The 25,870-nt window shown below is 48.2% G+C and overlaps 2 protein-coding genes across 3 annotated transcripts; one reads left to right on the top strand and one right to left on the bottom strand.

Moving 5' to 3' along the window:
- Positions 1 to 721: 721 nt before the first annotated feature.
- LOC128503431 (G-protein coupled receptor 4-like) lies at positions 722 to 11,218 on the bottom strand. Of its 2 annotated transcripts, none has more exons than XM_053473513.1 (2): positions 11,152 to 11,218; positions 722 to 2,126 (listed from the first exon to the last, which is right to left on the bottom strand). In XM_053473513.1, exon 2 carries the CDS (start codon positions 2,091 to 2,093, stop codon positions 1,056 to 1,058), a length of 1,038 nt encoding a protein of 345 aa, XP_053329488.1. In that variant the 5' UTR covers positions 2,094 to 2,126; positions 11,152 to 11,218; the 3' UTR covers positions 722 to 1,055. The 2 variants fall into 2 exon arrangements, with proteins under 2 accessions (XP_053329488.1, XP_053329489.1); XM_053473514.1 differs by lacking the exon at positions 11,152 to 11,218 and adding an exon at positions 3,223 to 3,423.
- Positions 11,219 to 12,923: 1,705 nt separating this feature from the next.
- SHKBP1 (SH3KBP1 binding protein 1) lies at positions 12,924 to 20,986 on the top strand. The gene is made up of 18 exons (XM_053473021.1): positions 12,924 to 13,054; positions 13,449 to 13,502; positions 14,018 to 14,063; positions 14,341 to 14,414; positions 14,644 to 14,702; positions 14,783 to 14,863; positions 15,654 to 15,827; positions 16,564 to 16,654; positions 17,292 to 17,482; positions 17,702 to 17,817; positions 18,040 to 18,127; positions 18,402 to 18,518; positions 18,605 to 18,775; positions 18,883 to 19,038; positions 19,382 to 19,478; positions 19,575 to 19,759; positions 19,990 to 20,122; positions 20,203 to 20,986. Exons 1-18 carry the CDS (start codon positions 12,996 to 12,998, stop codon positions 20,759 to 20,761), a joined length of 2,451 nt encoding a protein of 816 aa, XP_053328996.1. The 5' UTR covers positions 12,924 to 12,995; the 3' UTR covers positions 20,762 to 20,986.
- Positions 20,987 to 25,870: the final 4,884 nt, after the last annotated feature.

The following is a 25,870-nucleotide window of genomic DNA, read 5'->3' as shown; positions in this document are numbered from 1 at the left end:
TATTTTTGTTTTATCGATTTTTTTTTTCTTTAATACATAAAAGGAGCGTCGTGAGAAAAAGGTTTTTTTGGCAACACTCCTCGGCGTCTCTTTAATGACCTTCCGTGACCTCGAAAGTCGCACAACCAGTCTTTTTCGGAGTTTAATTATAAGATAACGCAAGACTATTGTACAGAATCCCACCCGTGCAACTAAAGGGTTAATGCTAAAAAAAATTAAAAAAGTAAAATTACTAAAAATATTAAAAAAAAAAAAAAAAATTGCAGTGCAAAAAAAAAACAAAAAAACGAGCACAGATCTGCCCCGACACGAACGGGAATGTAAAATACGGAACAACGGCGTTTCTGCGGATTCAATGAACAGCGCGCCGGAGACAATAAATCGTAAATCTTATAATCACTTTTTGGTTAATATTTAGTCTTTTTAAGGCAACTTTAAAAATGTACAATAATTTACATAACACTGTATCGTTTTGTCTGGTGGAGACAGGGCTGTTGGGTGGTCCGAGCCAAGCTGGCGCTGTCCCTTGGGCCTTGGACGGGCCGTCTCTCCTATTTGAGAAGGAATATGGAGGTCCCTCAAAGACCCAACGCAGCTGAGGTTGCATGCTGGACGTTTCATCGAGAAGACTCCAGCCTGGCCATTAACCCTCAGGTGGCATTGGGTGATCCAGGCCAATCTTTCGGTGTCCATTCAGCCTTGAATGGACCGTTTCTCCTAGTTGAGTAGAAATGCGAAGGTCCCTCAAAGATCCTGAGATGAGTTTACATGCTGAAGCATCGAGGAGGTCTCCAGAGTCATGGAGACGACCGGCTTGACCATTATCCTTTGGGTGGCATTGGATGATCCATGCCAGGCTTTCGGCGTCCATTTGGCCTTAAATAGATGGTTCCTCAAAGCTTCTGAGATGAGATCCCGTCCTAGACTTCTAGCAGCAGCGAGGAGCTTTGAAAAATCATTGCGATGACTCAGAGTTGACCGTTATCCTTCAGGTGGAATTACAAGGCCCCATTGTTCATTGTTTATTGAACCACTCGGCGGTTGTCTTGCGTTGACTAAAGCCTTGTTTGCGCTCCGTTCTCCTGTGTGCACAGAAGCCCGTTGTCTCTCTGCGTCACCCCACTACACACGGCATTGACACAGCTCAACACGTTCTTCTTACTTCTCCCCCGAAACCTTAGATAAAGGCCGATGGCTTTGAGCTCCACCAGGAGGTCCTGGATCACCCCGTCGCTGACGAAGATGTTGAGGAAAGGGTCGAGGGCGCTGCTGAGGCTGGTGAGAGCGAAAGTGACTCGATAGGCCGGGCGGACCTTCTTCTCGATGTCGCAGCTGCAGTAACCGCTGTCGCTCACGTACGAGCGGATGAAGAGGACCACGTGGTAGGGAAGGTAGCAAAGCACAAAGATGGCGGTCATGGAAATCAGAAGGCCGGTGATCCTCCTTTTCTGCTCCGTGTCCAGTCCAAACGTCCGATGGATGACTCTGATGATGGAACAATAAGAAAACACCAGAAGAACCAGCGGGATCAGGAAGACCACGAATATTCGGAAATAATTGAGGTGGGCCATCCACCTCTCCATGGGGTACCTCTCGTAGCAGAGCTCCACGTTCTGACTGGAGGTAAACAGGTCATCCCGGCTCAGGAAGTAGGAATGGGAACCCAAGATGGCCAACCAGACGGCCCCGCAAACCACGCCAGCGCCCTTCATGCTCCTGATCCCCCTGGAGCGCAACGGGAAGGCCGTGGCTACGAAGCGGTCGGCGGCGATGCAGCTCAGGAACGCTATGGTGGTGTAGAGGTTGGCGTTGAAGAAGAAGCCCACGATCTTGCAGGTCAGGGCACCGAACAGCCAGTCCTCCTTGGCCGTGTAGGCGATCCAGACGGGGAGGGTGAAGATGTACATGAGGTCGGAGGCGCACAGGTTGGCCAGGTAGACGCCGAGCACATTGCCTCGCTTCACGTGCTGGACGATCACGCCGACGGCGGCCAAGTTCCCGAAGAGGCCGACGATAAAAACCACCGAGTAGGTAATGGGGAAGAGCGTCGCCTCGAAGCGGCCGGTGTAATTGCAGGTCTGTTCACAAGCCATGGCAGAAGGGGGCGCTCTCGCTTCAACGGGCGCCTGAAACCAGAGCGAAAAGCCACAACACATTAATAAAAAACACACAACAAATAAAAATATATATATATATAAATCAGTGACCGGCCCCTGTATAATGTATAGATAAATCAGTGACCGGCCCCCTGTATAATGTATAGATAAATCAGTGACCGGCCCCTGTATAATGTATAGATAAATCAGTGACCGGCCCCCTGTATAATGTATAGTTAAATCAATGACCGGCCCCTGTATAATGTATAGATAAATCAGAGCCCGGCCCCTGTATAATGTATAGATAAATCAGCGACCGGCCCCTGTATAATGTATAGATAAATCAGTGACCGGCCCCCTGTATAATGTATAGATAAATCAGCGACCGGCCCCCTGTATAATGTATAGATAAATCAGTGAGCCGGCCCCCTGTATAATGTATAGATAAATCAGTGACCGGCCCCCTGTATAATGTATAGATAAATCAGTGAGCCGGCCCCCTGTATAATGTATAGATAAATCAGTGACCGGCCCCCTGTATAATGTATAGATAAATCAGTGAGCCGGCCCCCTGTATAATGTATAGATAAATCAGTGACCGGCCCCCTGTATAATGTATAGATAAATCAGTGAGCCGGCCCCCTGTATAATGTATAGATAAATCAGTGACCGGCCCCCTGTATAATGTATAGATAAATCAGTGAGCCGGCCCCCTGTATAATGTATAGATAAATCAGTGACCGGCCCCCTGTATAATGTATAGATAAATCAGTGACCGGCCCCCTGTATAATGTATAGATAAATCAGTGACCGGCCCCCTGTATAATGTATAGATAAATCAGTGACAGGCCCCCTGTATAATGTATAGATAAATCAGTGACCGGCCCCCTGTATAATGTATAGATAAATCAGTGACCGGCCCCCTGTATAATGTATAGATAAATCATTATTTAAAGATACACTTAACGGAGTCACCTGCATTCAAGCAGGAATATCAGCCATAACATACTGGGGGTCTTCTATATGATCAGAGCGGGGGGAATACGAAGGAGTCGGATTGTGTGCCCCCCAGAATCTGCCCCGTCGCCCTGACACTGGGGCAGAGTCCCCCCGGAGCGCGTCTTACCTGTGATTCCGGGGCAGATCCGTCCTCGGCGGCCGGGAGTCTTCTCAGCGTCAGGATCCTCCTCGGTCTCTGGATCTTTTAAGGCGTCTGACGCCCTCCCAGCTCCTGCAAACAGCCCCGGGGGGGCAGGGCAGGGGGGCATCATCAGCCTCCAAAGCCTTTGTTCTCTATTAACCTCTTCCTTCCCACAAAGAGCCGAGATCTCAATCACCGGCTTAATCTCATTTTCTTTCAGAATCTCGTTCCGTTCCGGCTGTTATCTGCCCCCCCGGGGGTATTACATTTTCTGGGCTCTTCATTGGCGGACGTCGCGCTGCAGCTTTTGTTTCCGGCACTCGAAGCGTTAACAAAAATCTCATTAATCAAACAAAACAGGCGAGGAACACAAAGAAGCCAAAATCCTCATTATTCAACCTGAAATAACTCGGCAAATCCCCCGGCAACACCTCAAAAGTTACAAAGTCTCTTCTCCGCTTTACTGAGAGGGTGGTAGGTAAGTGGAACAGCTTCCCAGCAGAGGTGGTAGAGGGTAAATACAGTGAGGGTATTAAACATGCATGGGATAGACATACGGCTCCTGAATCTAAGACGAGACCAACGGCTGATTAAGGTTCGAGTCGCTACAGCAGGAGAAACGGGCGACTAGACGGGGGCCGGATGGGGCCGATCTGCTGGCTGGTTCTGGGTTTCTAAACCAAATCATAGAATTTCAATATAAACGTCTCAGAATATCTGGAGCTGCCGCTTTGCTGGTGTCTGACGGAAGGCCATCCCACGTATGCACTACTATGTATCAGCGAATACTTCCTGCCTCGCCTCCCTTTGCTGAGTATTTACTGGAAGAGCCGTTAACCCAAACAGGTTCCCGTAAAATGAATTTTTTCACCCATTTAGGAGGGAGGCGGAGATTCGCAGCGGACGCGGCTAACGACCTCCTGGGGGGGTGATTTAGCCTCATTTAGGTGATATAATTATTACCCCCTATTAAGCCATTAACCCTTCCCTGGGGCATGGGAAACCGAGTAAAAGCTCCACATGTCCCGCAGTTTGTGATCACGGGGTTAAAAGAATAATAATCCAAAATTCTATGAATTAATGAAATTTAAGAACCTGCCGGCAGATCGGCCCTCATTCGGCCCACCTAGACTCCCGCTGTAAAGACTCAACGTTAATCAGTCGTCGGTCTCGTTTTAGATTCAGGAGCCGTATGTCTATCCCATGCATGTTTAATACCCTCACTGTATTACCCTCTACCACCTCTGCTGGGAGGCTGTTCCACTTATCTAGTACCTTATCAGTAGAATAAAACTTCCTATCATTACATTTAAGCCTCTGACCCTCTGGAGCGTCTCGGTCCTCCGGCACTGATTAGGTTAATAATTTCCACCAGGTGTCTTCTTCGGAGCGTGAATAAAGAGGAGGAAATTAACTCTTTACGTGCCATCGAGCGATTGTCGGCCGCGGCTCCTAAAGAGCGAGAGAACTAATTAGATTAACGAGGTGACGGCTCTCCATTGTGCGCTGACGAGGCGACGGGACGGTGTGATTATCCGCCTTTCACACTTTGGGGTCTCGCTATTCTGCTCATTGTTCCTCCCCGACCCCCGATAACAATGCTTATTCTCACCGCGGTGCCAACGAGACCCCCGGGCCACAAATTTACCTCCAAAGAAAGACCGGGGGGGGGCAGTTTAATAGCGCCTGCAGATTCCATATCGCTGTATACAGTAATATAACCCCCAGCGCTGTATACAGTAATATAACCCCCAGCGCTGTATACAGTAATATAACCCCCCCAGCGCTGTATACAGTAATATAACCCCCCAGCGCTGTATACAGTAATATAACCCCCAGCGCTGTATACAGTAATATAACCCCCAGCGCTGTATACAGTAATATAACCCCCAGCGCTGTATACAGTAATATAACCCCCCCAGCGCTGTATACAGTAATATAACCCCCCAGCGCTGTATACAGTAATAAAACCCCCAGCACTGTATACAGTAATATAACCCCCAGCGCTGTATACAGTAATATAACCCCCCCAGCGCTGTATACAGTAATATACCCCCCAGCGCTGTATACAGTAATATAACCCCCCCAGCGCTGTATACAGTAATATACCCCCCAGCGCTGTATACAGTAATATAACCCCCCAGCACTGTATACAGTAATATAACCCCCAGCGCTGTATACAGTAATATAACCCCCCAGCACTGTATACAGTAATATAACCCCCCAGCACTGTATACAGTAATATACCCCCCCAGCACTGTATACAGTAATATAACCCCCCAGCGCTGTATACAGTAATATAACCCCCCACACTGTATACAGTAATATAACCCCCAGCGCTGTATACAGTAATATAACCCCCGACACTGTATACAGTAATATAACCCCCAGCGCTGTATACAGTAATATAACCCCCCAGCGCTGTATACAGTAATATACCCCCCAGCGCTGTATACAGTAATATAACCCCCCCAGCGCTGTATACAGTAATATAACCCCCAGCACTGTATACAGTAATATAACCCCCCAGCACTGTATACAGTAATATAACCCCCAGCGCTGTATACAGTAATATAACCCCCCCAGCGCTGTATACAGTAATATAACCCCCAGCGCTGTATACAGTAATATAACCCCCCCAGCGCTGTATACAGTAATATAACCCCCCAGCGCTGTATACAGTAATATAACCCCCAGCGCTGTATACAGTAATATAACCCCCAGCGCTGTATACAGTAATATAACCCCCCAGCGCTGTATACAGTAATATAACCCCCCAGCGCTGTATACAGTAATATAACCCCCCAGCGCTGTATACAGTAATATAACCCCCCAGCGCTGTATACAGTAATATAACCCCCCAACGCTGTATACAGTAATATAACCCCCAGCGCTGTATACAGTAATATAACCCCCAGCGCTGTATACAGTAATATAACCCCCAGCGCTGTATACAGTAATATAACCCCCCAGCGCTGTATACAGTAATATAACCCCCCAGCGCTGTATACAGTAATATAACCCCCAGCGCTGTATACAGTAATATAACCCCCCAGCGCTGTATACAGTAATATAACCCCCAGCGCTGTATACAGTAATATAACCCCCAGCGCTGTATACAGTAATATAACCCCCAGCACTGTATACAGTAATATAACCCCCCAGCGCTGTATACAGTAATATAACCCCCCAGCGCTGTATACAGTAATATAACCCCCAGCGCTGTATACAGTAATATAACCCCCCAGCGCTGTATACAGTAATATAACCCCCAGCGCTGTATACAGTAATATAACCCCCCAGCGCTGTATACAGTAATATAACCCCCCAGCGCTGTATACAGTAATATAACCCCCCAGCGCTGTATACAGTAATATAACCCCCAGCGCTGTATACAGTAATATAACCCCCCAGCGCTGTATACAGTAATATAACCCCCCAGCGCTGTATACAGTAATATAACCCCCAGCGCTGTATACAGTAATATAACCCCCAGCGCTGTATACAGTAATATAACCCCCAGCGCTGTATACAGTAATATAACCCCCCAGCGCTGTATACAGTAATATAACCCCCAGCGCTGTATACAGTAATATAACCCCCAGCGCTGTATACAGTAATATAACCCCCCAGCGCTGTATACAGTAATATAACCCCCAGCGCTGTATACAGTAATATAACCCCCCAGCGCTGTATACAGTAATATAACCCCCAGCGCTGTATACAGTAATATAACCCCCCAGCGCTGTATACAGTAATATAACCCCCCAGCGCTGTATACAGTAATATAACCCCCAGCGCTGTATACAGTAACATAACCCCCAGCGCTGTATACAGTAATATAACCCCCAGCGCTGTATACAGTAATATAACCCCCAGCGCTGTATACAGTAATATAACCCCCAGCGCTGTATACAGTAATATAACCCCCCAGCGCTGTATACAGTAATATAACCCCCCAGCGCTGTATACAGTGATATAACCCCCCAGCGCTGTATACAGTAATATAACCCCCAGCGCTGTATACAGTAATATAACCCCCAGCGCTGTATGCAGTAATATAACCCCCCAACGCTGTATACAGTAATATACCCCCCCAGCGCTGTATACAGTAATATAACCCCCCAGTGCTGTATACAGTAATATAACCCCCAGCGCTGTATACAGTAATATAACCCGCCCCAGCGCTGTATACAGTAATATAACCCCCCAACGCTGTATACAGTAATATACCCCCCCAGCGCTGTATACAGTAATATAACCCCCCAACGCTGTATACAGTAATATACCCCCCCAGCGCTGTATACAGTAATATAACCCCCAGCGCTGTATACAGTAATATAACCTCCAGCGCTGTATACAGTAATATAACCCCCAGCGCTGTATACAGTAATATAACCCCCAGCACTGTATACAGTAATATAACCCCCCAGCGCTGTATACAGTAATATAACCCCCAGCGCTGTATACAGTAATATAACCCCCAGCGCTGTATACAGTAATATAACCCCCAGCGCTGTATACAGTAATATAACCCCCCAGCGCTGTATACAGTAATATAACCCCCAGCGCTGTATACAGTAATATAACCCCCAGCGCTGTATACAGTAATATAACCCCCAGCGCTGTATACAGTAATATAACCCCCCAGCGCTGTATACAGTAATATAACCCCCAGCGCTGTATACAGTAATATAACCCCCCAGCGCTGTATACAGTAATATAACCCCCAGCGCTGTATACAGTAATATAACCCCCCAGCGCTGTATACAGTAATATAACCCCCCCAGCGCTGTATACAGTAATATAACCCCCAGCGCTGTATACAGTAATATAACCCCCAGCGCTGTATACAGTAATATAACCTCCCAGCGCTGTATACAGTAATATAACCCCCAGCGCTGTATACAGTAATATAACCCCCCAGTGCTGTATACAGTAATAACCCCCCAGCGCTGTATACAGTAATATAACCCCCGGCGCTGTATACAGTAATATAACCCCCAGCGCTGTATACAGTAATATAACCCCCCAGCGCTGTATACAGTAATATAACCCCCAGCACTGTATACAGTAATATAACCCCCAGCGCTGTATACAGTATTAACAACTATAGACTTTCATTAGTCAGAGAGTCTGGCTGGGTGATTAAGACTGAGGCATTCTATTGTTCCCCGCAGGCAGTATGCTGAGGAGTCGCGGTGTTTAGTAGATCGGGGGTTGGATAACAGAGCGAGAATCACACAAACGGCTGAAAACATATTATGGGGCAAAAACTACAACTGGGGTAAAAAAAGTAAATATTCCTGATAAGTGATTTTGAATCGGATTCCAGAAATTATAAAGACGTGGAAATAACGAACGATTTGATGTCGTTGATTCCTTGAAACCCCTTCCTGGTTTCCTTTAGCTGCTGACAAACACTCAGTGATCCGAAAAAGAGCCTTCCGAGGTTTTTGGGCCGCTTTTGTCTCCTCTGACTGAGCCGTCAATCACATCCATTCAACCAATAGAATTCCGGGAATTCCCGGCCCGAGCATTACCGAGGGGCAACATTCCCAATCCTCTGCCCCAATACCCTTTCGACATTAACCCTTTATAGCCCAGCACACAGACCCTGTGACTGCAGCAATTCCATCTTATTATCCATTGGTTTGTATGGCGCCGTCATACTCCGCAGCGCTGTACAAAGGGGGGCTGTGATGTTTATTTGGGTGATTAGCGCGAGGGCCGAGGGGCTTCTCCCGGATACTTCACAGCCGCCACTGCTTTCGGTGATAACGCCATCACGGCTTTATCTTGCTGCATTGTTTTTTTACAAATTAGGCCACATTTAACCCCTAAGGACAATGGGCGGTCCCAAAACCCATTGAAAACAATGCATTTTGCGCCCGTACATGTACGGGCTTTGTCATTAAGGGGTTAAGAGGATAAAAATCTGATCAATTTGTTTAAAAAACACCAGAAACTTCTATTGTTCTTTCTGGTTTCTGATCCTGATTTTCGTAAAAAAAAAAAAAAAAAAAAAAAGAAAAGGTTTTCTCGTACTGCTAATCCCGAGTGTAAAAAAATACAAATAAATAAATTCTGCTTAAATGTTATGTCAAAATGTATTAGTTTCTAATACGGTTTTTTTTTTTTATTTGCATTTTCCACATAGCGTGTTTTTTGTTTAAAATATGACCAAAATATGTAAAATTTTGAACAAAGAAAGAGGGGGGAAAAAAAGGAAAATTGAATAATAAAAAACCCATAAAAAACTCTTATTATTTTAAGGTTTATACTAAAGAGAGAGAGGGGGGGTTCCGGCGACCTCTGCTGGTGAGGATGGGAATGGCAGGTGGTTTTTCTATTATTCAATTACACATAAAAAATTCTTAAAAATTATATTATTCATAATTATCCACGGAAAAAAATTCCAAATGGAAGTAAAGAAAGGATGCGATTTATTATAAATTTACGCCTTAAATGAAGCCAGAGGCCAACGCGATTTCCAAATACGGGGTAAAGAATAAAAAACACTAAAGAGAAGAAATCTAAAACTAGAGGCTGACATGGAATGAAAGGAATGTTACTTCACGGAGTGGGTGGTGGAATACGTGGAACAGCCTCCCAGCAGAAGTGGTAGAGGATGCACGGGAGAGGCTTACGGCTCCAGGGTCCGGTCAGATGTCTTTGGTATCCGGGCTGTGGCGGCTCGCGGTGTCTTGGGGGGGCTGTGTACGCATGCCTGGGAGGTTATGTTGCCCGTTGAGGGGGCGACGCGTCTCCGCTTGTCCAAAAACGAGTAAAAAGACCAAAAGATTGCCCACCACCCCCTGATGTGGAGGAATTACAGGGCCCCTGACGGTCCACGGGGCCCCTGACGGTCCACAGGGCCCCGTCATCAGACATAGAGGGAAACCTAAGAGAGAGGCGCGGAATCCTCACAGAAATGCAGCAGGACACAAAGTATCCAAAAAAGAGACCCCCGATAGACAGAAAGAGACCCCCGAAAGACAGATAGACTGATAGAGACCCCCGATAGACAGAAAGAGACCCCCGATAGAGAGCCCCCTCCTGATCCGGGGTAACAGGACAGAGGACCTTGGAGTCAAACACTTAGACCCTCGGGCTGGTTGGGGCATTCCATCAGTTGCTATGGTGACAGGACAATTTAGAATCTTTTCACGTTGTAAATAATCCCCCAACGTGTCGTCATCCTGCAGGACCCGCATTTACTGCGCATTCCAGTAACTAACTCCGCCCCAAACCAGTGACCCCCGTCTCCGGAGCCTGGAAAACCAGCATGGAATCGAAGGAATCTGCCAAATCCGTCAAATTCCCCCAAAATCTCTAACAACGAAATATCGCACATTCCGCGTGAAACCACCCAAAACAATCCCGAAAATCCGGAGGGGGGGTGGATACGTGGAACAGCCTCCCAGCAAAAGTGGTAGAGGCCAATACAGTGATTGTGACCAAAGCTTGCAATCTATTAGTAACATAAATACAAATCTGACAGAACGTTAGCAGAAAATGAAAATCTTGACCCAAGAGCTTGCAATCAAATAACACCAGATGAGACTGATTACAGCCAGACCCGGCGAGCGCCCCGACTCAGTGTAACGTCTCATCGACACTAAGTAGGTGTTACTTTACTGAGTGGGTGGTAGATACGTGGAACAGCCTCCCAGCAGAGGTGGTAGAGGGTAATACAGTGAGGGGATTAAACATGCATGGGATAGACATACGGCTCCTGAATCTAAGCCGAGACCGACGACTGATTAAGGTTTGAGTCGTTACAGCGATCGTCGTGACCATCGCTCCCAGATCCTGGGGCAAAGAGCTTGCTCTCTTGTTGCCCCTCTAAGTGCCTCTCTGACGGGGGGATTAGGAATTGCCCCCAGGTATAGGGGTTTGGGGTGATCCTACCTGCGCAGGAAGCCGCCGTCACCCACCGGAGAAAGCGCTCAGTCCGCAGCCGGTAACACGACACCCATCACTCTGCACCGAACCAAACCCTGACAATTACCCCCTCCCCGGGCATGTAACGCCTGCCCCCCCCTCTCCAGGAAGCTGTTTTGCAACTTCTGACATGTTTAACCCTTTCAGACACCGGCGTCACTTTCACCGCGGATTGCAATAGGATGGCGTCTGTGACATTTCTACCGCAGAACCGGTTCTGGATAAAAGAAAAAAAAATAAAAAATAGAGAAAAAAACAAATAGAAGAAAAAATTAATACGTAAAAAAATGTAAATAAATAAAAATATTAATTTTAAAGCGGCACGGTTTAGTTTTTAAGTGATTATATAAATTTTTATTATTTTTTACATTAAATAATTTAGAAATATTTCAGTTTTGTTTGATTCTTGCAGCCTTTTATGTCTCAATTTATTGTGAAAATTCTAACAGTGGAATCTATTTTTTCTCCCCAAAATGAAAGGGGGAAAGAGGGTATTATTTGCCCCAGGAGCAAGAAGGGCATGCAGAGATTTACTCATTCATTTATGAATTTATTGTTATTTAATCGCTGCTGTTATTATTAATGTTAAGCTGGGGGAAGCAGTTTCTGGGTGCGCGCTCCACTTCCTGTGCTCAGCGCACAGCTTCCTGCTCAGGAAATGCTGAAAGTGACAGCACCGCCCAATCATTTAAAACCGGCGATATTGTTTAAAATATTCTCAGATTTCTCACTCCGTATTGCGTATAAATTGTATATAGCAGGAATATATATATATGCTGTATATAAATCACTTCATAGGGTTAATAATACGAGGATCCCCATGCAACCAGACAGCAGCAAACGGTGACCCCAATATACCAAACAACCCCCCTGACTCTTTATCATACTGCCTGTGAGAAACAATAGAATGGCTCGGTCTTAATCACCCAGCTGGACTCTCTGACTAATGAAAGTCTATGGAGGATCGGACTTCATTAGCAGCGCCATAAAGCATCAGCTCAGTGTGGTGTTTGAGCAAAATATCACATGACTGACAGCAACGGCGGCTCCGGGTCTGCTGATAAAGGGGGTTTATTGAAGCAAAATTAGATAAAAATAAAATTTCACTGAAATTCATATAATTAATGAAAATTCTCCACTCAGTTTTCATGTAAAAAAGTAAAGTTTAGGATCCGGATGAAATAATGATAAATAATAAAACTGCGTAAAATTCTACAAATATATCATAAAGTCACATGGAAAAGCTCATTAATGCCACACCTCTAACCACACCCACTAAACCAAACATCTCCTTATTTGGGCATTTCCCATGCTGGGCTGGATAGATACCCTCAGATAGATCGCTCTTATGTTTTCCATCTGAAGAAGAGACCTCTGAGGTTTTAAAAGCTCGTGTGATTTTACATCATTTTATATGTTGGCTCAATAGAAAGAATTCACAGCGGATACAGACTCCCGCCTCCCAGTGGAGGCGGTACGAACCGGAGGCACACCCTGGTAACACCCTACTGACTGCCGCTCACCTCCCCCTTTACTTCCGGAAGCTGTCAGTCAGGGTGGGAGGGGATCTAGGCTGAGTGATGTGGAGCTCAGCCAATGGAATGAAGGAAGGTTTCAATCGGCTTTTGCTGAGTAACTAGGCTACTGCGGATGGGCGTGGTCAGTAGCAAAACACTGTGCGAGCGGATGGGGGCGGGGTTAGGACTGTGAGGGACGCGTGTGGCAGCCAATGGGCTGGGGCTTGTATTGTACTCAGAAGTCCGGTGTTGCCGGAAGCATGGCGGCTGACTGAAGAGGAGGGAGAGCCGGGCATGGCAGGGCTGGGGGGCCGCAGCGGGGAGGTCATACACCTCAATGTGGGGGGAAAGAGGTGAGCGGCCGGGGAGACTGAATGGGAGTGACGGGGAAGCTGAGAGAGAGGGACAGACAGACAGAGCCACAGAGTCTGAAAGACAGACAGAGCCACAGAGTCTGAAAGACAGACAGAGCCACAGAGTCTGAGAGAGACACAGACAGACAGAGTCTGAGAGAGAGAGACAGAACCGCCGAGAGAGAGAGAGAGAGAGAGAACCACAGAACCACAGAGTGGGAGACTGGGAGAGAGAGGCAGCGGTGAAGCTAAGAGGGTGCAGGATGTAGAAAAGTTAAGAGGGGGATGGAGGCTGACATTGAGTGTGAGTGGAAGCTGTCGGGGAGTGTGAGTGGAGGCTGAGTGAAGTCCCCGGAGAGTCCTCCAGTCTGATCACGATCTATTCCGCCCACAGATTCAGCACCTCCAGACAGACCCTGACGTGGGCGTCCGACACCTTCTTCTCCAGGTCAGTGTGAAGCGATCTATATTCCAGAAGGGGCCGATCGGGCCTCCTAGGGCATTATTTACTAAACATTATTTACTGTAATATCTCTGAACATCCAGACGCGTTTCTCCTACCGGGGGGCCGGGTAATAAGGTCTCATTAAAAGGGAGGCGTAGGGGCTGTGAGACCCGGAGGCTCGTGGGGTCCGCTCCGCGTTACACCGAACGCGCCCGTATGGATCACACGTTATACCTGAACGTAGTCTGGCCGGCGTGGGCCACACGATGTACGACTTAGATTTTGGGGGCCATAAAGCGACCCCCGTGTGTCACTTTTTTTCTGCGTGGCGTGAAGGTGCGTTCAAAAAGAGCGCTCTCCACACATGCGCACAAATTATTAGACCCCCCATTTGCAGACCCCCCAACATGCAGGGGACGCCATGTCAATTTAAAGGGACCTCTCAGCTGTCACATGCGTTGGCGTCGGATTTAAGCGTCCCGCATTATTTACATTATTACGTCTCTGTTTGTTTGCAGCCTGCTTAGTGGCCGGATCTCCACCTTGAAGGATGAGACTGGAGCAGTGAGTATCGGGGGTGTTGGGACTTATGGAAATCCTTTTCAATGGCTTCATATAGAAGGCTGGGGGGCACGCAATGTACTTAATAATATTTCTATAGCGCCAGCTATTCCCGCAGCGCTAATTACAGTCCCTACATTCAAAGGGTCTGACAAAACTAGAACTGAAAGACGGCTCGATGCATTAGGTAGAGGCGGCTCGGCTCGTGAGCTTACAATCCAAAGGTTAGCGTAATTCAGATGAATGGGTTGAAGAAATGACATCACTTGTGCCGTTGCAGATCTTCATAGACAGAGACCCCGAGGTATTTGCGCCGATTCTTAACTTCCTGCGGACCAAAGAGCTTGACGCGAGGTAGGTGTCTGCGCGGCGCAGTGGGCGGAGCTACCGGGTCTTCAGAGTCATGTGATTTGGTTAAAGTCAGCTAGTTCTGAAAGTGTCCCGTGGAAGTTTTTGGGCCCCGGAGCCCCAGTCCTTTGAACCGGTCTCTCTTACCTTTATCCTCTGCGTGCGGATCATGCGCTGCGCCCCGCTTCTCTCATCCAGTCCCTCCGTTAACCTTTGTTTTTTTTGTCTCTCGCAGGGGTGTAAATTGCTCCGTCTTGCTGCACGAGGCAGAGTTTTATGGGATCACCCCACTAGGTAAAGATACCCATTTACCCTCCTTTGCCCCGCGTGTCAGGCCTGGAACAGCCGCCTTTAACTGCCCTCCTTTCTTTCAGTCCGCCGTCTGCAGCTGTGCGAGGATCTGGACCGATCGTCCTGCGGGAGCGTCCTGTTCAATGGCTCCCTGCCCCCTCCGGGTAATTGCTTAGATCAGTGACCGGCCCCCTGTATAATGTATAGATAAATCAGTGACCGGCCCCCTGTATAATGTATAGATAAATCAGTGACCGGCCCCCTGTATAATGTATAGATAAATCAGTGACCGGCCCCCTGTATAATGTATAGATAAATCAGTGACCGGCCCCCTGTATAATGTATAGATAAATCAGCGAGCCGGCCCCCTGTATAATGTATAGATAAATCAGCGAGCCGGCCCCCTGTATAATGTATAGATAAATCAGCGAGCCGGCCCCCTGTATAATGTATAGATAAATCAGCGAGCCGGCCCCTGTATAATGTATAGATAAATCAGCGACCGTCCCCCTGTATAATGTATAGATAAATCAGCGACCGGCCCCCTGTATAATGTATAGATAAATCAGCGAGCCGGCCCCCTGTATAATGTATAGATAAATCAGTGACCGGCCCCCTGTATAATGTATAGATAAATCAGCGGGCCGGCCCCTGTATAATGTATAGATAAATCAGTGACCGGCCCCTGTATAATGTATAGATAAATCAGTGACCGGCCCCCTGTATAGATAAATCAGTGACCGGCCCCCTGTATAATGTATAGATAAATCAGTGACCAGCCCCCTGTATAATGTATAGATATATCAGTGACCGGCCCCCTGTATAATGTATAGATAAATCAGCGGGCCGGCCCCTGTATAATGTATAGATAAATCAGTGACCGGCCCCCTGTATAATGTATAGATAAATCAGTGACCGGCCCCCTGTATAATGTATATATTGTTCGTCTTGCAGTATTTCCAGCTAAAAGAAGGAACCGGCACAGCGTTTCGGGTTTGCAGATCGGCTCCAGAAGTTCTCATAATGAACGCGTTCCGGTCCGGAGGAGCAACACCATGCCGCCCAACCTCGGGGGGGCCGGTATCCTGGGCCGCCTGCTGGAGGACAGGTGCTTCGGGAGCGGAGGAGGTCTGTACCGGCATCAAATCCTCAAACTGATCAAAAAGAAGGCAAAAAAAAACAATACGTTTGTTTGGGGTGATTTTGGCACTTTGGGGGAAAATTCCTTCTAGACTCCAAAAGGCGATCGGATTCCTCCTCGGACTGTTTCTTCCGTCATTTATACCCCTGCATGTTCTGCTTTTACCCCCTTTGGAGGCATCCGGTGTATCTGACAGACCCACCTCTATATATATATATATTTAAGGTGGGGTCTCACCGTGAACCTCCTCCCCCCGGGAGTCCGTACCCCGTTGAGTACGTTTGTCTCCGGGATACGTTGTTTCCGGTGGTTTTGCCGCTGGCGGAATTCCCAGTTTATTTGTAAGAATTGTACGCGTTGCTTCCGTGCTCCGGGGTAAGACGGGCCGGTTATCCGCAATGAAGCCCCTTAGCAGGCGGTGCCCACATCTTCCTCGCTCCCTCTCTTTGCTGTTGGCTCTAGAAGCCGGTCTCTGAAAGGCTTTGTGCCTAAAGTGCTGGCGGATCCTAACTGGGCAGTCGCAGCAATGTATAGACTACTGCTTCCTGTACTGCTGGGGAGCGGCTTCTGGAGTGAACCGAAGGAAGCGAGCAGCGGCAGGCAAGCAGAGGGGGTTTATTCATTCTTAAGTGAACCATAGGTTATCTTCTTTTACCCCCCCCCGTATTATAAAATGGTACGTGCAGCGTTTTTAATCTCCAGCCGGCCCTCCTGCTGTTCTAGGGACCCCCAGCGACCCCGGCATGGTCCGGATTATCTGCGGGCATCACAACTGGATCGCCGTGGCGTACGCCCAGTTCATCGTGTGTTACAGGTGAGGAAACGGTTTGCCTCGTGCGCCCCCCCCCCCGGTTCCGGTCCGTGTAACGGAAAGTTCCTCTGCGGCTTAGAGCTCTTTTCCGGTACAAGCTGCTTTTTCTCTGATAGCCCCGTCTAGTCGCCCGTTTCTCCTGCTGTAACGACTCAAACTTTAATCAGTCATTGGTCTCGTCTTAGGTTTAGATCCCCTCCACCACTTCTGCTGGGAGTCTGTTCCACTCATCTACCACCTTTTCAGTAACATGGAACTCCCATCAACTCTAGTGTTAGATTCCGATCTCTTGTTACTTTTCTCTTCCTTTGATATAAATTCCCTCCTGTCCTTCATCCCTTCATGTATTTCCCTTTCTCTCTCTTTCTCCCATCCCATCCCCTCTCCTTCTCTCCTCTCCCATCCCCTCTCTTCTCTCCTCTCCCATCCCCTCTCTTCTCTCCTCTCCCATCCCCTCTCTTCTCTCCTCTCCTCTCCTCTCCCATCCCCTCTCTTCTCTCCTCTCCCATCCCCTCTCTTCTCTCCTCTCCCATCCCTCCTCTCCTCTCCTCTCCCATCCCCTCTCTTCTCTCCTCCTCGCCGTACGCATTGAGATCCCTTCTGGACGTGTAATTATAAAAACAGTCGTGTCTTTCCCCAGAATGAAGGAGACGTCCGGCTGGCAGCTGATTTTCTCGAGCCCCTGCCTGGACTGGGTAATCGAGCGAGTGGCTTTGAACGCCAAGGCCGTCGGCGGGACCCTCGGGGAGTCGGACAAGATGCTGGCCGTGTCCTCCTACAGCGAGATAATCCTGTGGTCCATCAGTGGGGACAGCAGCGGAAGTGAAATCGGTGAGCGGCGGCCAAACGATGGGTCGCCTTTAACCCCCCTCCCCCCAAATCTTATTGAGGGCATTCGCCGCCATTATTCCAGCCCTGCCCAGCAGCCCCCTCCTCCCACCCAGAAACCAACCCAAAAGACCGAGAGGCATTTTGGGTATTTTTAGTCAGTGATGTATGAGAGCATGTGTGTTTTTTGGCGAGAATCATCTTATTTTTGTCACGTTTTAGGTGTTTTCAGCCTCGGCGTTCCCGTAGAAGCTCTGTTCTTTGTCACGAACCAGTTAATAGCCACAAGTCACACGGGGAAGATCGGGGTGTGGAACGCGGTGACCAAGCACTGGCAGGTGAGGGCGCCGCGCCGGACCCCTCGCTCCTACCCTGGAGGAATTCATTATGAGTTTGGGGGGCTCTGAGGCTAAAGGGGGTTTATTTACTAAGCAGCGCTGGGATCTTTCCCGGAAGCTCTTCTTGTTTCTGGGCCGTATCGTGGATGCATCGCCCGTCTCCCGGCCTGTCGTGTATTCTCGGTTCCTCTCGCTCCAAACCCCTGATCGTCTCTCTTGCAGATCCAGGACGTGGTGCCGATAAACAGCTACGACACGGCCGGCTCCTTCCTCCTGTTGGGATGCAACAACGGATCCGTCTACTATGTAGGTGAGGATCTCTCCGGGCGTCCTCGGGGTTATCGGCGGGTGCGAGCGGATCCCACGCTGCCGACACGGATTTTCTCTCTTCTATATCTGTATCCGTTTCCGTTACCGGCAGCTTCTACTCCTTTAACTCATCTGTCGGGCCGGCGAACGCCTTCCTTTCTCTCCTCTTTCCGGTTTTCTTTTTTATTTTTATTTCTGTTTCCGTTTCCAAATACTCTTGTTCTCACCCATTTTCTCTCTTTCTTTTTCCGTCATTCTGTTCTGATCTTGGGCAGATGTTCAGAAGTTCCCGCTGCGCATGAAAGACAACGACCTGCTCGTCACGGAGCTTTACCGGGACCCTTCGGAGGACGCGATCACTGCTCTCAGCGTCTACCTCACGCCCAAGACAAGTAAGTGGGCGCTCGTAACCCGTCACTAACACCCCGTTCTTCCCGAGACCCCTGAATCACGTCTCTCTCTCATATCCCTGCGGCAGGTGACAGCGGGAACTGGATAGAGATCGCCTACGGCACCAGCTCCGGCGTGGTGAGGGTCATCGTGCAGCATCCGGAGACCGTAGGATCGGGACCCCAACTCTTCCAGACTTTCACCGTCCACCGCAGCCCCGTCACCAAGATCATGCTGTCGGAGAGGCACCTTATATCGGGTAACAGAGTATTTCCTCCCCGATCCTCAATGTAACCCCAAGTCTTACGAGACTCAGCCCGGCTCCGCTTGTTATTCACACTCCGCTTGTTGTATTCCTTTGCGCAGTCTGCGCGGATAATAACCACGTCCGCACGTGGACCGTCACCCGCTTCCGTGGCATGATCTCCACTCAGCCCGGATCCACGCCGCTCGCCTCTTTCAAAATCTTGTCCTTGGAAGACATCGACGGACACGCCGGCTGCAGCTCAGGGAACGACATCGGTAAATAGGAGGGCAGAGGAGCGAGGGGCGCTCCTTCCGGATAAATCTATTATCATCGGGGGGGCATTGGGCCCAAAGGCTGGCACTCGCTTAGCGATTCCTATATCTTTACAAGTGGGTTTAAAAGGCGTGTGGGGGCCGGGCAGATCCAACAAGGGTAAAAAGTGCCCTATTACCCGAGACATCGGCTACCGTGTGGCTGTAATTGGGGCAAATTGCTCACCAACAGGGTATTTAAACTGAGGCTCTGTCGCAATGTGAGATTTTTATTACAGAAAGTGTCAGAATATGGTAGCGATTTCTCCCGTTGTGTAGAAATTAAGCGTTTTGCTCGTACGTTTAGGGCCATTCGGAGAAAGAGACGACCAGCAGGTCTTTATACAGCGAGTGGTCCCCGATTCCAACGTGGTCTACGTCCGTCTGTCCTCTACGGGGAAAAGGTGGGTCCTGCAGATTTTATTCATTTATTATTATTATTTATCGGCGTCGCGATCCGTACGCAGCGCCCGCTCAGCACTTTGTCGCCGTCCCTCTAGGATCTGCGAAGTCCGCTCGGTGGACGGCTCGCCCATCACGTCGTTCACCGTGCACGAGTGTGACGGCTCCAGCCGCATCGGCTCCCGGCCCCGGCGCTATCTGTTTACCGGCCACGCCAGCGGCTGCCTCCAGATGTGGGACCTGACCACCGCCATGGAAGTGGCGAGCAAAGGGGAGAGCCGAGGTGAGAGCAGCAGCAGCAGCAGCAGCTGAAGTTTCATTTGGAAATCACCCCCCCCCCCAAGGTCTTCGCTCATTACTTTTTTCCGGGCAGGCCACGTCTTTAATGCATCGGTGCAAACATTTTAATTGTCAGCTCCTTGGGACAGTGGAGGAGCCCCTCGTAACGAAGTAACTTTAATAAGTGAAGTTCCGTTTACGGTCTGAAATCTGCCTCTTTTCACTCGGTTACAGAGCTGGGGGGTCTGACGCAGGACGAGCTGCTGGAGCAGTTGGAGCAGTGCGACCTGGCCCTCACCCGGACCCCTGAGCTCAGCCCGGCTGCCTCCTACTCGCAATGGAGCAACCCGCGCGCCTCCATCACAAGGTAAAATCCTCTGGGGGTCCGGTCGGCGGGGGAGGGGAAGGGGTGAGATACTTGTACCCACCGAGCTTTTTGTCTTGCAGTCTCCAGTCCCACCTGAGTGAGGGTCCCCGAGAGAGGATCTCCAGGTCCGGACCTTCCTCCTCCGGCCGCCCCCAGCTGGCTTCTGGTCGTCTGGCTGAAGGGTGGGCTTCTCTGTGCAGTCTGCAGCCTCAGCTCCACGGCAGCTTAGGCTCCTTGCAGAAGTGGGACTCGCTGCCGCGTTCCTGCGCAAAAGCGGCCAGAGCTCCGAGCGCCCAATCCCGTCCTGACGTCCGCGGGAGCGGCGCTGCGCTGGATCCGCCTCGCGGCAGCGGCAGTTTTGTGGAGCGCTGCCAGGAGCTTGCTCGCTGCTCAGAATCCCAGCATCCCGAGCCACGCTGGTCCGGTGGCGAGGGGGCTCCGACCCGAATTAAAAGTCCGCGGGGGTCAGCGCCAGCGAGACGTCCGGCCTCCCCAGCCCCTTCTCAGCCGCCTCTGCTCTGCGTTGCCCCCTTCCCGGCTCCGTCTTCTCCCTCCGCTGCCCCGGGAGAGGCACCCGGCGACCCCCCGGTTCCCCCAAAACTCCCACAGAAGCCAAGACTCAACGAGACCTCCTTCTGAAGATCCTTTCTGGGGTCCGGGCCGGAGGCGGAAGAGTCCTAAACCCCGAGGGGCAGAAAGGCACGCCGTTCGTTTTTATTTCTACAGTCAGAGGGCGGCGTGTAACTGTGACGCTGTCGCTTATCTCCCGTCACGGCGGACGTCGCCTTAAAGCGGCAAAACATTATTATACCCGGGGCATTGGGGGCAATTATTTGCTCCTCCTGTGTATAGCACCAGGTATAAAGCATGTTACAAAGAATTGAACACGGAAGCCAAGTGCCTTCTGGGATAGAGCTCTGCCTCATTTCAATGTCATTTGGGCCAAAGTTAAGATCCCGGGGTCTAGGAATAGCTTCCTTACCGTCATTACTGTGCCACCTCTGCCCAGCGGCAGATCGGAGGTGTTTCTGTTAAATCTGAGCGCCTCGTAGACCTCAGGAATCTCTGATACGGAATCCTCCTCCGCCCTTTAATGTACTTGGTGATAGTTTTATATTTTATGCTCCGTTTGCCCCGCGCCGGCTGCTTCACGGCGTTCTAAAGAGACACAGAATCCACCCCAAGCGGCGGAGACCCGCGACTGCGATGCCGGCTGCTTTATATTCCAGCCCCGTAACTGGCATCCAGCAATCTGTGATGTTTGATGATGTCAGAGCGGTGGAAGTTTTCGTTACCTCTGGAGCGACGTTACGAGAGGCGCAGCTCGGTGCCCGGTCTACTAAGTGCATTAAATACGACTTCTCAGTGTTACCGCCGTAGAGCTCTTTTTATGGTTTCTTTTGCTTCAAACTGGCACATTTTCACTTTTTGGTAGCAATAAATGCTTTTTTTTTATATTAGCTGGAAGTGTGACTTGTGGTTATTTGCGAGGAGGATGCTGGGAATTTGTGTCTCTGCCAATAATTAATCTCTTAATCACAAACCTGCCCTTTAAATTACTGAACAAGAAGGGGTTAATCGCTAACAGTGGCAGTAATACATCAATACCAGATTAAAAATAAACTTTCTTCATTACTGTATACAGCGCTGGGGGTTATATTACTGTATACAGTGCTGGGGGTTATATTACTGTATACAGCGCTGGGGGTTATATTACTGTATACAGCGCTGGGGGGTTATATTACTGTATACAGCGCTGGGGGGTTATATTACTGTATACAGCGCTGGGGGTTATATTACTGTATACAGCGCTGGGGGTTATATTACTGTATACAGCGCTGGGGGTTATATTACTGTATACAGCGCTGGGGGTTATATTACTGTATACAGCGCTGGGGGTTATATTACTGTATACAGCGCTGGGGGTTATATTACTGTATACAGTGCTGGGGGTTATATTACTGTATACAGAGCTGGGGGTTATATTACTGTATACAGCGCTGGGGGGGGTTATATTACTGTATACAGCGCTGGGGGGTTATATTACTGTATACAGTGCTGGGGGGTTATATTACTGTATACAGCGCTGGGGGGGTTATATTACTGTATACAGCGCTGGGGGTTATATTACTGTATACAGCGCTGGGGGGTTATATTACTGTATACAGAGCTGGGGGTTATATTACTGTATACAGCGCTGGGGGTTATATTACTGTATACAGCGCTGGGGGTTATATTACTGTATACAGCGCTGGGGGGGTATATTACTGTATACAGCGCTGGGGGGGTATATTACTGTATACAGCGCTGGGGGGGTTATATTACTGTATACAGCGCTGGTGGGTTATATTACTGTATACAGTGCTGGGGGGTTATATTACTGTATACAGCGCTGGGGGTTATATTACTGTATACAGCGCTGGGGGGTTATATTACTGTATACAGCGCTGGTGGGTTATATTACTGTATACAGCGCTGGGGGTTATATTACTGTATACAGCGCTGGGGGTTATATTACTGTATAGAGCGCTGGGGGGTTATATTACTGTATACAGCGCTGGGGGTTATATTACTGTATACAGCGCTGGGGGTTATATTACTGTATACAGCGCTGGGGGGGTTATTACTGTATACAGTGCTGGGGGTTATATTACTGTATACAGCGCTGGGGGGGTATATTACTGTATACAGCGCTGGGGGGTTATATTACTGTATACAGCGCTGGGGGGGGTTATATCACTGTATACAGCGCTGGGGAGGGGTTATATTACTGTATACAGCGCTGGGGGGTTATATTACTGTATACAGCGCTGGGGGGTTATATTACTGTATACAGCGCTGGTGGGTTATATTACTGTATACAGCGCTGGGGGTTATATTACTGTATACAGCGCTGGGGGTTATATTACTGTATAGAGCGCTGGGGGTTATATTACTGTATACAGCGCTGGGGGTTATATTACTGTATACAGCGCTGGGGGTTATATTACTGTATACAGCGCTGGGGGGGTTATTACTGTATACAGTGCTGGGGGTTATATTACTGTATACAGCGCTGGGGGGGTATATTACTGTATACAGCGCTGGGGGGTTATATTACTGTATACAGCGCTGGGGGGGGTTATATCACTGTATACAGCGCTGGGGAGGGGTTATATTACTGTATACAGCGCTGGGGGGTTATATTACTGTATACAGCGCTGGTGGGTTATATTACTGTATACAGCGCTGGGGGTTATATTACTGTATAGAGCGCTGGGGGGTTATATTACTGTATACAGCGCTGGGGGTTATATTACTGTATACAGTGCTGGGGGTTATATTACTGTATACAGCGCTGGGGGTTATATTACTGTATACAGCGCTGGGGGGGTTATATTACTGTATACAGCGCTGGGGAGTTATATTACTGTATACAGCGCTGGGGGTTATATTACTGTATACAGTGCTGGGGTTATATTACTGTATACAGCGCTGGGGGGGTATATTACTGTATACAGCGCTGGGGGGGTATATTACTGTATACAGGACAGTAACGTATAGGTATTAAAGCGCTCTCGGGTTACAGCAGAGCTGTCTCGCTGCAGAGACTCCCCGGTGGAAAGTTGGTCTCTCAGCGCAGGTGGCCGACAGGGTTTAGTTTGTTAAATCCGTCCAGATGTTCCGGGGCTGATCGCATTCTCTACATCAATAAGATTAGAAGAATATTCAGAACCCTGATAATAGAACCCGGAGGGCAGAACAAAAGAAGAAACATTGTTACAGGCGACTCATCTTTGATACAGAGACATAGAATAAGATCGGCCCCATTCGGCCCTCGTCTATCCTGCTGTAAAGATTTAGTCGTTGGTCTCGTCTTAGATTCAGGAGCCGTATGTCTATCCCATGCATGTTTAATACCCTCACTGTATTACCCTGTACCACTTCTGCTGGGAGGCTGTTCCACTTATCCACCCCTCAAATTGTGTTTAAAAATCTGGTTATCTTACTGCCACCTGGGGGTCTGTCCATCAAGGGCCAGATTTAATCTTGTTTTGCACATCATCCATTGATCAATTTGCAATATAAGGAAGCTTTACTTTACTGAGAGAGTGGTAGATATGTGGAACAGCCTCCCAGCAGAAATGGTAGAGGGTAATACAGTGAGGGGATTAAACATGCATGGGATAGACATACGGCTCCTGAATCTAAGACGAGACCAACGACTGATTAAGGTTTGAGTCTTTACAGCAGGAGAAACGAGCGACTAGACGGGGGCCGGATGGGGGCCGATCTTCCGCCAGTTTCTATGTTTGTATGACCTGTCCTCTTGTTGATTTTGGCTCTTGTGGTTTACTAGTTGCAGTTGAATTATAACTCCCAGTATCCTCAGCCGGCGTGCGGCCCTCCCGTGTCACAGGTTTCACGCTGATGGCCCCCGGCCGGACTGCGTCCCGAGGGATATTTGGTTTGAATTTAAATTTATTCATTAAAAGCCGCTCGGCTCGGGCTGGAAAGGAATCCTTTATCACGCGCTGGAGCGTCCAATCTGGGTCTGGTCCAGTAATCGTTAACGCCGGAGCCTAACGATCTCTGCTAATTAACAAACGCATCATCTTACTTTGGGGGCTTTGATTTCCTATCAGTTATCCCACTGATTAGTAACCCTTTCACTGCTACCCTGGGGGCGTTCTGAGTATTTTTTTTTTATTTATTTTTTTTGTAAAATAACAATAATAAATTATTATTTACCAAAGCAACTCAGTTTTTGCTTTGGTAAAATAATAATAATAATAATAATAATAATAATAATAATAATAATAATAATAATAATGTTATAATAATAAATGTGAAAAAAAATTGAAATAAGTATGAATTAAAATTTTGCAAAAAGTGTTCTAAAATAGAATGTTATTAACCTTTAGGAATATCTTCAGGTGGGTCACCTGTATTCAAGGAAGGATTTTTTTTGTGACAGTAATAAAAATGAAACAATTGGGAAATTAATTAAATCCGTGTACGGAATCAGCCCAGATTCTCACCCTAACAATGCCCCATTTACCCCCAAAATCTTGAGAATCTGCCCATTCGCCCGAGAATATTCAGCTTCTCCCCCTACGGAACCTGAGAAATGACCTATTAACGAGATCAGGACAATTTGCCCTCCGCCCACAGATTCTGCCCCTCCAGTGGGGCAAACAATTAGAATGCCCAGGCGCGTTAGAACTTCTCTGCACATCAGATATCAACCCAAAACAGGACCGGTTCTCGGCAGCTTACGATAAAGCCACACAAATAACCCTCTAATCATATAATATGTTATAATATTATATGTTATAATATAATATGTAAAAGCGGATACATTGTTGCCATGGAAACTTGGAAGTTTCTTGTATGATTAAACCTTAAGAGGAAAGAATTAAACGACGGACCCGTTCAGGGTTATTTCCATAACATATATTATTAATTATTATTATTAATTATTATTATTAATTATTATTATTATTCATGCAATTAATGTTTAGTTTAAGTGGAACCGCATCTTTAATCCTCGATTTCTTTCCCCTTAGCTTCAAAATATCAGAATATGAATTATATTAATTATAAAAATGATATTCCTAGAGATTCCAGCGGCTCGCGTCACTCGGCTGGGTAACGGAGGAAAAAATACCCAAAAACCTAAAAACATTTTCCCTTTATTTTTTTTAAAACGATTATTTTTGACAATGAAGAGATTGAGGAGGGGGGGGCACAGAACGGAGAGGGGAC

This window comes from Spea bombifrons, chromosome 8 (genome assembly GCF_027358695.1).
Source record: "Spea bombifrons isolate aSpeBom1 chromosome 8, aSpeBom1.2.pri, whole genome shotgun sequence".
NCBI classification, from domain to species: domain Eukaryota; kingdom Metazoa; phylum Chordata; class Amphibia; order Anura; family Pelobatidae; genus Spea; species Spea bombifrons.
This window is presented reverse-complemented; position numbering and strand designations above follow the sequence as displayed.